Source organism: Leucoraja erinacea, chromosome 15 (genome assembly GCF_028641065.1).
Source record: "Leucoraja erinacea ecotype New England chromosome 15, Leri_hhj_1, whole genome shotgun sequence".
NCBI lineage: Eukaryota > Metazoa > Chordata > Chondrichthyes > Rajiformes > Rajidae > Leucoraja > Leucoraja erinaceus.
In genome coordinates, this window is record NC_073391.1 from 44,041,775 (window position 1) to 44,052,417 (window position 10,643).

The following is a 10,643-nucleotide window of genomic DNA, read 5'->3' on the forward strand; positions in this document are numbered from 1 at the left end:
TTTCCGCGCTGTATCTGTACACTAAACTAAACATGGTGGCACCACTGTGCTTCCTTCGGCTCCCTTTCAATTACGCTCAGCCCTTGTCTGTTTGGGAATAACCACTTCCTGGGGATCTGGAAGGGGGGGACAGGATTGACCAAGAAAGCGACGCGGCCAGACCCAGTGAATACCGCAAAAGAATGGGAACCAAACACGAAAGCGCAACTGGTTCCAAGATAAGCAAACAACCCCTCTAGTTTCACGACCTTATCAGTTTCCTGATCAGATTCAGTGGATACTTCAAACCATTTTTGAACTCCTCCCTGAATCTCGTCTGAGTTCCGGCGTAAATGCATGTGTTGGTGCAGCAGCTCAGAAGCTGCAACATGTTCCCGCTTTCCTGAAGAATGAACCGCGGGTCATTGGCGTTCGAACCCGTCGAGTAATTGCTCTTGGTAAATCGCACGACGAGGAAATTCACGACAAAAGTCGTCCACAACAGCAGGAAACTCCCCGAGATGGTGAAGAGCAGTATGATTGAGTTTCTTCGGCTCCTCATCTCCGGATCATCCCGCTTGTCCGTGGCGTTATGGGCTCGGAGTCTCCTGCGGGCTCGGTTCGCCAACAGAATGTGCCTGACGGTCAGAGCGTTGACTAGCAACATCAAGAAGAAGGGCAACCAGGGATTCAGTAAGCGGTCGACCCAGTCAAATGTAGTCCACAACAGTTCTGAATAAAAGCTTAATTTAATGTTACAGTACCAAGGGGCCCCCTTAAGTATGTACAAAGGCTCATAAACAAAGTACCACGGCAGGTTTTTGATACAACTCACAACGCAGCTTGTTCCTATAATCACGCCTGCCACCCTCTCGGTGCAATATCTTGCCTTCCATTTCAGGCAACAAATGGCTACAAAGCGATCGATGGTGAACGCGACCGTGAGCCAAACCGAGCTGTCTCTGGCCGCGTAGATTAACATGATTTTCAGGCTACAGACCGGAGTGGTGGAGAGAAAGAACACAGGGAAATAAATCGCACTCAACCGGTTTAGTATCACCGCCGTGATGAGGACCAGGAGATCCGTCACCGCCATGCCCACCAGGTAGCGAGTGGTATACTTGGACAGGCCGCATTTTCCCCGGGATAGGATCGCGATAGTCACCAGGTTACCTGAGATGAAACAGAAGTGTTTTATTTATTATTCAGACCACGCACAATAGCATACATTAGCATACAATAGCATAATAATCGTCCAGAGATGGATGATGATCCAGTTATGCCACATCGTGTGGAATACCGGTCCCATTAGAGAACGGCCGTCATGTTCAGTTTAGTTTAGTTTAGTTGAGATACGGCGTGGAAACGGGCCCTTCGGCCCACCGAATCCGCGCCGACCAGCCACCTAGTGCTATGCTACACACATTAGGGGCATAGAAAATAGGTGCAGGAGGAGGAATAACCCGTGCCTGCCTTCTCCCCATATCCCTTGACTCCACTAGCCCCTAGAGCTCTATCTAACTCTCTCTTAAATCCATCCGTACCAGACTATAATTTACCAGTCTATCCGAGCCAATTCCCGTCTTATACCGTCAGTCTCATTTTCCCCCCCAACATTGATACCAAACCAATTAACCTACAATTTTTTCCGTCTTTGGAGTGTGCGAAGATACCGTAGATCCCGGAGAAATTCCACCCAGATCACGAGGAGAGCGTACAAACTCCGTACAGGCAACCTGGCTTGTCGGGATCGAACTTGGGTCTCCAGCGCTGTAAGGCAGCAACTCAAAAGCTGCGTCGTTTGAACTTCACTTCAGGAAAAGTAGGTCCGATAAATTCGACACACATATTCATTAACTCCCTCGCACCCAGATTATCCAACACACCAAAGGAGTTTACATCCGCCAGTTAACCTACAAATCCGCATGCATTTGGTATGGGGAGGTGAGGAGTGGTGGGGTGGCGTAGCGCCGGGTGGAAACCCCCACGCGGCTACAGGGAGAACGTGCAAACCCCACACAGACGACATCGTGATCAAGATTGACCCGGGTCCCTTGCACTGTGAGGCAGCAGATCCACCAGCTGGGTTATTGGTAGTTGCTATAGGAGTAGCCGAGACTGGACTCCTCAAATCCAGGCGATCCTTGTGTGTGGGTCTTTTCTGAAAACACCCAGTTGTTGCCACCGGTACATAATTAACCATATAACCATATAAGCATATAACAATTACAGCACGGAAACAGGCCATCTCGACCCTTCTAGTCCGTGCCGAACACGTATTATCTCCCTAGTCCCATACACCTGCGTTCAGACCATAACCCTCCATACCTTCCCCGTCCATATAACTATCCAATTCATTTTTAAATAGTAAAAACTAACCTGCCTCCACCACCTTCACTGGAAGCTCATTCTACACAGCCACCACTCTCTGAGTAAAGAGGTTCCCCCTCATGTTACCCCTAAAGTTCTGTCCCTTAATTCTCAAGTCATGTCCGCTTGTTTGAATCTTCCCTACTCTCATTGGGAAAAGCTTATCCTCGTCAACTCTGTCTATCCCTCTCATCATTTTAAAAACCTCTATCAAGTCCCCCTTAACCTTCTGCGCTCCAAAGAATAAAGCCCTAACTTGTTCAACATTTCTCTGTAACTTAGTTGCTGAAGGCAACATTCTAGTAAATCTCCTCTGTACTCTCTCTATTTTGTTGACATCCTTCCTATAATTAGGCGACCAAAATTGTACACCATACTCCAAAATTGGTCTCACCAATGCCATGTACAGTTTTAACATTACATCCCAACTTCTATACTCAATGCTCTGATTTATAAAGGCCAGCACACCAAAACTTTCTTTACCACCCTATCTACATGAGATTCCACTTTCAGGGAACTGTGCACAGTTATTCCCAGATCCCTCTGTTCACCTGCATTCTTCAATTCCCTACCATTTACCATGTACGTCCTATTTTGATTTGTCCTGCCAAGATGTAGCACCTCACACTTATCAGCATTAAACTCCATCTGCCATCTTTCAGCCCACTCTTCCAACTGGCATAAATCTCTCTGTAGACTTTGAAAATCTACTTCATTATCCACAAGCCCACCTATCTTAGTATCATCTGCATACTTACTAATCCAATTTACCACACCATCATCCAGATCATAAGAGAGGGCACAATCGTTTGGAAAATTAAAGTTGTCACACCGAGCTAGGAATTATCGCTCCGGCAGCGTGGATTATGGAATCTGATAACGGTCATCAGAAGACTAATTAAACGAAGTAACCATATAGCCATATAACCATATAACAATTACAACACGGAAACAGACCATCTCGGCCCTTCAAGTCCGTGTCGAACATTTATTGTTTCGTGGATGTATTCCTGACCTGCCAACCTACCCGTTGCTGCCCTTGCACTTGCATTGAACGGCACTTTCTCGGAATCTGTACTCAGTTTCCTTTCTCTTTGGCACTATCTGTTGTATGGTATCATTTGCCCGGACGGCACGTACAACAAGTTGTTCCCACTGTACCTCGGTACAAATGACAATAGTAATTCAAAACCGATACCAATACCGACTGGAACCTTTAGGGTGAAATTCAGTGAGTCTAAGAATAGCAGTAATGGTCACTACGTAAACGCTATTCAGTTCACCGTAGGCAGACACACAAATGGCAGGACATATGCTGTGTTTAAATAACGCGTTAATTTAAACCTGTTGAAATAAAATAAACGTAAGTTTTGCCGTAAAATATCACATTGAACAACTAATACAATGTTATCCAACGGAATAGGAACGATTGCAAATATGCCGAAGGAAAAGAAGCGATGTTCTGTGCCCGTTGGCTGCGCTTGGCAACACATCACTAGTCACAGGACTTTACCTGGAACACCGAGAGCCGCCAGAAGCGGATAGAAAATCGCATAGGCCAGTCCCGTGACTTGCCCGTGCATCCTCCCTCACATTCACTCCTGCCCTATCGACTGACTTTTAACTCTCTGACACCGTTATGTACAAAGGCTTCATTTATATAATAACTGCAAACGCCAAGTGAGACAATTAGACCACATCAGCGATGGAGCAAACGAAGATCAACATGGCAATTAGTTAGACTCATTGAATAAACATGCTCCCTCCGTTACAAAGTTTTGTTTTCCACAATGCGCATGCATGCGACGCCACGTTGTCTTCTTACCAGAATGAGATCACAATATTAACCTGTTTGCCTATTTCGCCAAATTGATTCATAACTGGTACACGTCAATGCTGCTTATACTGACTGGTGGTTGTTGTTATTCTGGGAAAACCAATTATGGGAACGTGGAGATGTCATCGTCATTTAATCCTTCGATACTGACGGGAGGCAACAGCAGAAAATGCAGAAAACTCCCAGATAGTTAAATTGCATGGTGGAAAGAGAAATATTGTTAAATTTTCAATGATTCACAGAGCATAGAAACAGTACAATCGGCCCATCATGTCCACTATAACCAGTGGGGGATTGTCCGAGTTAATGTCATCTTCCAGCAGCTCCATCTTCGCATTCTCTGCCGAGGCGATTCGTATGGTCGCCTAAATATTCCTTAAATGCTGTCGTCGACTCTGTTGGGGTGTAATGTTAAAATTGTGCAAGGCATTGGTGAGGCCAATTCTGGAGTATGGTGTACAATTTCGGTCGCCAAATTATAGGAAAGATGTCAACAAAATAGAGAAAGTACAGAGGAGATTTACTAGAATGTTGGCTGGGTTTCAGCAACTAAGTTACAGATAAAGGTTGAACAAGTTAGGTCTTTATTCTTTGGAGCGCAAAAGGTTAAGGGAAGACTTGATAGAAGTCTTTAAAATGATGAGAGGGATAGACAGAGTTGACGTGGATAAGTTTTTCCATTGAGAGTAGGAAAGATTCAAACAAGAGGACATGACTTCAGAATTAAGGGACAGAGGTTTAGGGGTAACATGAGGGGGAATTTCTTTACTCAGAGAGTGGAATGAGTGGAATGTGTGGAACTGTGTGGAACTGTGTGGAATGAGCTTCCAGTGGAAGTGATGGAGGCAGGTTCGGTTTTATCATTTAAAAATAAATTGGATAGGTATATGGACGGGAAAGGAATGGAGGGTTGTGTTGTTAGTGCAGGTAGATGGGACTAGGGGAGAATAAGTGTTCGGCACGGACCAGAAGGGCCGAGATGGCCTGTTTCCGTGCTGTAATTGTTATGTGGTTATATGTTTCCACCAATTTGTCATGTAGCGCTTCCCAGTTACTCGTCCCTTTCTGAGTGAAAACAGTGAGCATCAGAACACGCTAAACTTCTGACCCCATACCCTACATCAACGTCTGCTCGTTTTATACTACTTTGATGAGGGGAAAGACTTCTTGGAGCAACCTTATCGAAACCTCAGAAGAAAGACACAAAAAATGCTGGAGTAACTCAATTGGCCAGGCAGCATCTCTGGAGAAATGGAATTTGTGATATCTCGGCTAGGATTCTTCTTCAGACTGATGAATATTCTCTGAATATTCTCTGCATCCTCTCGGACGTCCTTCTTACAATGTGAAGAACAAATCTGCCCGGGGTACTTCAGCAGCGGGTTGCCCAACGTTTTATAGGAAGTTCTCAAGGAACTGCAGATGGTGGAATCTTGTGCAAAAACACAAGGTGCTGGAGTAACTGGGCGAGTCAGGTGGCATTCGTGAAGGGAATGGACAGGCGACGATTCGGGTCGGGCCCCTTCTCCAGAAGAAGGGTGTCTACAGTTACAACGGGGCAGCTGGCAAGGGGAATGGTAGATGGAATTTAACTCTAGTAAGCACAACGTGATGTCTTTTAAGTAGTTAAACCAGACCAGAACATGCACAACAAATGGTAAAGTTCACGCATGCGTTGCTGAATACAGCATATTAGTCCCTCAAAATAGAGATATCGGAGACAGGGTGGTGAGAAGGCACTTGACATGCTTGTTTTCATCAGCCGAGGCATTGAGTATGAGCATTGAGATGTTATGTTGCTGTTGTACAGAACGTTGATCGACCTCACTTGGAGTATTGTGCTCAGTTCTGATCCCCACACTATAGGAAGACATGGTTTATCCAGAGAGGGTGCGGGTTGGAATCAACTCGACGTGCACAAACGGAAGATCAAATAGAACAAGTTGTCCAACAACTTTAGGTTGTGCACGCCACACACGAAAGGACAGAGATGGTGCAGGGAAGGTTCACACACATGTCACCTCGATTGGGGGATTTTGATTTATCAGAAGCGATCAGATAGGTTCGGTTCGTTTTCCCTTGAGCAAAGGAGATTGGGAGTAAATGAGACAGGGATATAAAAACATAAGATGGTAGATGGTCTGTGACTATCTTCCACGCAGGTGAGTCTAAAACTACAGGAGATAGGTTTAAGATGAGAGGTGGAAGATTTAAACGAGATGTCGTGTGTAATAAAGTCTACACAAAGAGTAGTTGGTATTTGGAGTGAGTTCTCAGAGAAAGCAGTAGAAAAAGGAACAGTAACATTAAATATATTAGAACAATAACATATAACCTCGACAGTTATTTTAATGAGCGTGGCATAGTGGGATATGGAATTAATGTAGGGCATTTGGATTTTATGGACAGGCATGATGATCGGCATCAGAACAAGGACAAACAGAATCAAGAACAGTTGCTTTCCAAAAGCCATAACCTCCCTGAACTCACACATGTATTGACTTCACAGCCAAACTCCCGGACTCCCATCTATCCACCTACTGTAATTTGTACTGTAACTGTATATAGAAATCCAATGTATTCACTCTATTCATCCATTGTCTTTTGATAGATATGTATATAGCGCCGCAGACCTGTGCACCTTATCTCCCCCCTTTGTTTTTGTAATCTTAGTAATAATCTTTCAAAACTCTTTAGATTCTGGAGTAGTTCCTGAAGATTGGCGGGTAGCAAACGTAACCCCACTTTTTAAGAAGGGAGGGAGAGAGAAAATGGGGAATTACAGACCAGTTAGTCTAACATCGGTAGTGGGGAAACTGCTAGAGTCAGTTATTAAAGATGGGATAGCAGCACATTTGGAAAGTGGTGAAATCATTGGACAAAGTCAGCATGGATTTACGAAAGGTAAATCATGTCTGACGAATCTTACAGAATTTTTCGAGGATGTAACTAGTAGCGTTGATAGGGGAGAACCAGTGGATGTGGTGTATCTGGACTTCCAGAAGGCTTTCGACAAGGTCCCACATAAGAGATTAGTATACAAACTTAAAGCACAAGGCATTGGGGGTTCAGTATTGATGTGGATAGATAACTGGCTGGCAAACAGGAAGCAAAGAGTAGGAGTAAACGGGTCCTTTTCACAATGGCAGGCAGTGACTAGTGGGGTACCCCAAGGCTCAGTACTGGGACCCCAGCTATTTACAATATATATTAATGATCTGGATGAGGGAATTGAAGGCAATATCTCCAAGTTTGCGGATGACACTAAGCTGGGGGGCAGTGTTAGCTGTGAGGAGGATGCTAGGAGACTGCAGGGTGACTTGGATAGGCTGGGCGAGTGGGCAAATGTTTGGCAGATGCAGTATAATGTGGATAAATGTGAGGTTATCCATTTTGGTGGCAAAAACAGGAAAGCAGACTATTATCTAAATGGTGGCCGATTGGGAAAGGGGGAGATGCAGCGAGACCTGGGTGTCATGGTACACCAGTCATTGAAGGTAGGCACGCAGGTGCAGCAGGCAGTAAAGAAAGCGAATGGTATGTTAGCTTTTATTGCAAAAGGATTTGAGTATAGGAGCAGAGAGGTTCTACTGCAGTTGTACAGGGTCTTGGTGAGACCACACCTGGAGTATTGCGTACAGTTTTGGTCTCCAAATCTGAGGAAGGACATTATTGCCACAGAGGGAGTGCAGAGACGGTTCACCAGACTGATTCCTGGGATGTCAGGACTGTCTTATGAAGAAAGACTGGATAGACTTGGTTTATACTCTCTAGAATTTAGAAGATTGAGAGGGGATCTTATAGAAACTTACAAAATTCTTAAGGGGTTGGACAGGCTAGATGCAGGAAGATTGTTCCCGATGTTAGGGAAGTTCAGGACAAGGGGTCACAGCTTAAGGATAAAGGGGAAATCCTTTAAAACCGAGATGAGAAGAATTTTTTTCACACAGAGAGTGGTGAATCTCTGGAACTCTCTGCCACAGAGGGTAGTTGAGGCCAGTTCATTGGCTATATTTAAGAGGGTTAGATGTGGCCCTTGTGGCTAAGGGGATCAGGGGGTATGGAGAGAAGGCAGGTACGGGATACAGAGTTGGATGATCAGCCATGATCATATTGAATGGCGGTGCAGGCTCGAAGGGCCGAATGGCCTACTCCTGCACCTAATTTCTATGTTTCTATGTTTCTATGTTTTTGTTTTTGATTAATTACATGTCTGCCCTGAGTAGGAGCTGCTTTTAATCTCATTGTACAGTGACAATAAAATGGCATTATTATTATTATTATTATTATTATTATTATTATTATAGACATGGCGGACCGAACTGCCACCGTTTCTCTGCTGCAGAAAGGCAGCCGGACGGCAGCCGGTCGGATGACACGAGAGTTTTATTTATTAACTAGACCAAGGGCAGTTGGGTCTGCTCCCCCAACGCAGCCGTTCCCCACCCGTAGCCCCCACGGGAGACGTGGTCCTCCAACTCAAGCGGCTCATGAATGAGCAGTGCGGCTGGTTTTAAATGGCGTCTTTGAGGCGAGATGCGGGCGCCACAGCCGTTATGGTCGCTGGCCAACAGGAGGCGACAAAATGAGTGAGTGGGGGGGGGGGGGGGGGGGGGGGGAGGATTTAATGAAAAAATGTGGACATAGACCTAACGAAATCTAATGAGGAGTGGATAGTTGGAATGAAAAGTGAAATGTCTACCCAACTGGCTGCTTCTATGGGGTGAGAAGCCTGTTTATTTTTGAAATATTGGGGGGGGGGGGGGGGGGGGGGGGGGAGAGAAGGATTTGATTTTGAAAAAACGTGTACTTAAACACGACGAAATGTAATGAGCGGATACTTAGAAAGAAAAGTGAAATCTGTACCGAAATGTAAAAGATCTCGGCGATTGTGCGTCTGGATTCCGCGTGGCAAAGAATCAAAGGAAGAAATGCAGCCGGCAGTAGTACATGTAAATCGATCCATTCCGATTGGACATCTGCGAGCATTGGACATTGTGACATCACACGATGGAACGAATCAAAAGGCAGAAAGGCAGCCGGACGGCAACCGGTCGGATGGCACGAGAGTTTTATATAATAACTAGACCAAGTGCAGACCCGTTGGGTCTGTTTCCCCAACAGCGTTTGCGGGGGGGGGGGGGGGGGGAGGGGGGGAGGAGAGAGTAGGGGCTGCGGCATCGCACTCAAATTAACCACCCCCCAAACTCACAGGTGGGGGGGGGGGGGGGGGGGGGGGAGGTGGGTGAGAAGAGGGGAGGGAGGGGAGAGGAGGAGGAGGAAACATGACAGATTTGGGAGGGAAAGGAGAGCGGGGTAGGGGGGTGAGAGAGGGGGATGGGGAGAGAGATATGGGGGGAGGGGGGGATGGGGAGGGAGGGGAGGAGGGGGAGAGGGGTGGAGGGAGAGACGGGAAAGAGTGGGGAGTGAGAGGGAGGAGGAGAGGGGTAGGGGGAAGGGGGCGGGTGGAGAGAGGGAAGGGGGTGGGGTAGAGAGGGAAGGGGGGTGAGGGAGAGAGGGAGAGTGGTGAGGGAGAGGGGTGAGGAGAGGGAGAGGGGTGAGGAGAGGGAAACATAGAAATTAAGTGCAGTAGTAGGCCATTCGGCCCTTCGAGCCTGCACCACCATTCAATATGATCAAGGATGATCATCCAACTCAGTATCCTGTACCTGCCTTCTCTCCATACCCCCTGATCCATTTAGCCACAAGGGCCACATCTAACTCCCTCTTAAATTTAGCCAATGAACTGGCCTCAACTACCTTCTGTGGCAGAGAATTCCAGAGATTCACCACTCTCTGTGTGCAAAATGTTTTTCTCATCTCGGTCATAAAGGATTTCCCCCTTATCCTTAAACTGTGACCCCCTGTTCTGGACTTCCCCAACATCTGGAACAATCTTCCTGCATCTAGCCTGTCCAACCCCTTAAGATTTTTGTAAGTTTCTATAAGATCCCCTCTCAATCTTCTAAAATCTAGCGAGTACAAGCCAAGTCTATCCAGTTCATTTGAAAGTCCTGACATCCCAGGAATCAGTCTGTTGAACCTTCTCTGTACTCCCTCTATGGTCTGTTTCCCCAACGGCGTTTGGGGGGGGGGGGGTGAGAAGAGGGGAGGGAGGAGGAGGGAAACGGGATAGATTGGGGGAGGGAAAGGAGAGCGGGGTAGGGGGGTGAGGGATGGGGAGAGAGCTTTGGGGGGAGGGGGATGGGGGAGAGGGGGGTGGGGGGAAAGAGGGGAAAGAGTGGGGAGGGAGGAGGAGAGGGGTAGCGGGAGTGATGGAAGAGGGACAGAGGGATAGGGGAAGGGTGTGGGGGGAGAGAAGGTAGGGGGTGGGGTAGAGAGTGAAGGGGGTGGGGGAGAGAGGGATGGGAGAGGGGGTGAGGAGTGGGGGAGGGAGAGAGTGGGAGAGAAGTGGAAGAGTGGGGGGAGGGAGGGAGGGGTAGAGGGGGTAGCGGGA

General features: G+C 46.9%; 1 protein-coding gene across 1 annotated transcript; it reads right to left on the reverse strand.

Annotated features, from left to right (window-relative positions):
- Nucleotides 1–241: 241 nt before the first annotated feature.
- Nucleotides 242–3,932, reverse strand: LOC129703856 (probable G-protein coupled receptor 139). The gene is made up of 2 exons (XM_055646533.1): nt 3,863–3,932; nt 242–1,152 (listed from the first exon to the last, which is right to left on the reverse strand). The coding sequence occupies exons 1-2, from the start codon at nt 3,930–3,932 to the stop codon at nt 242–244; spliced, it is 981 nt and encodes a 326-aa protein (XP_055502508.1).
- Between the last annotated feature and the right edge of the window lie 6,711 nt (nt 3,933–10,643).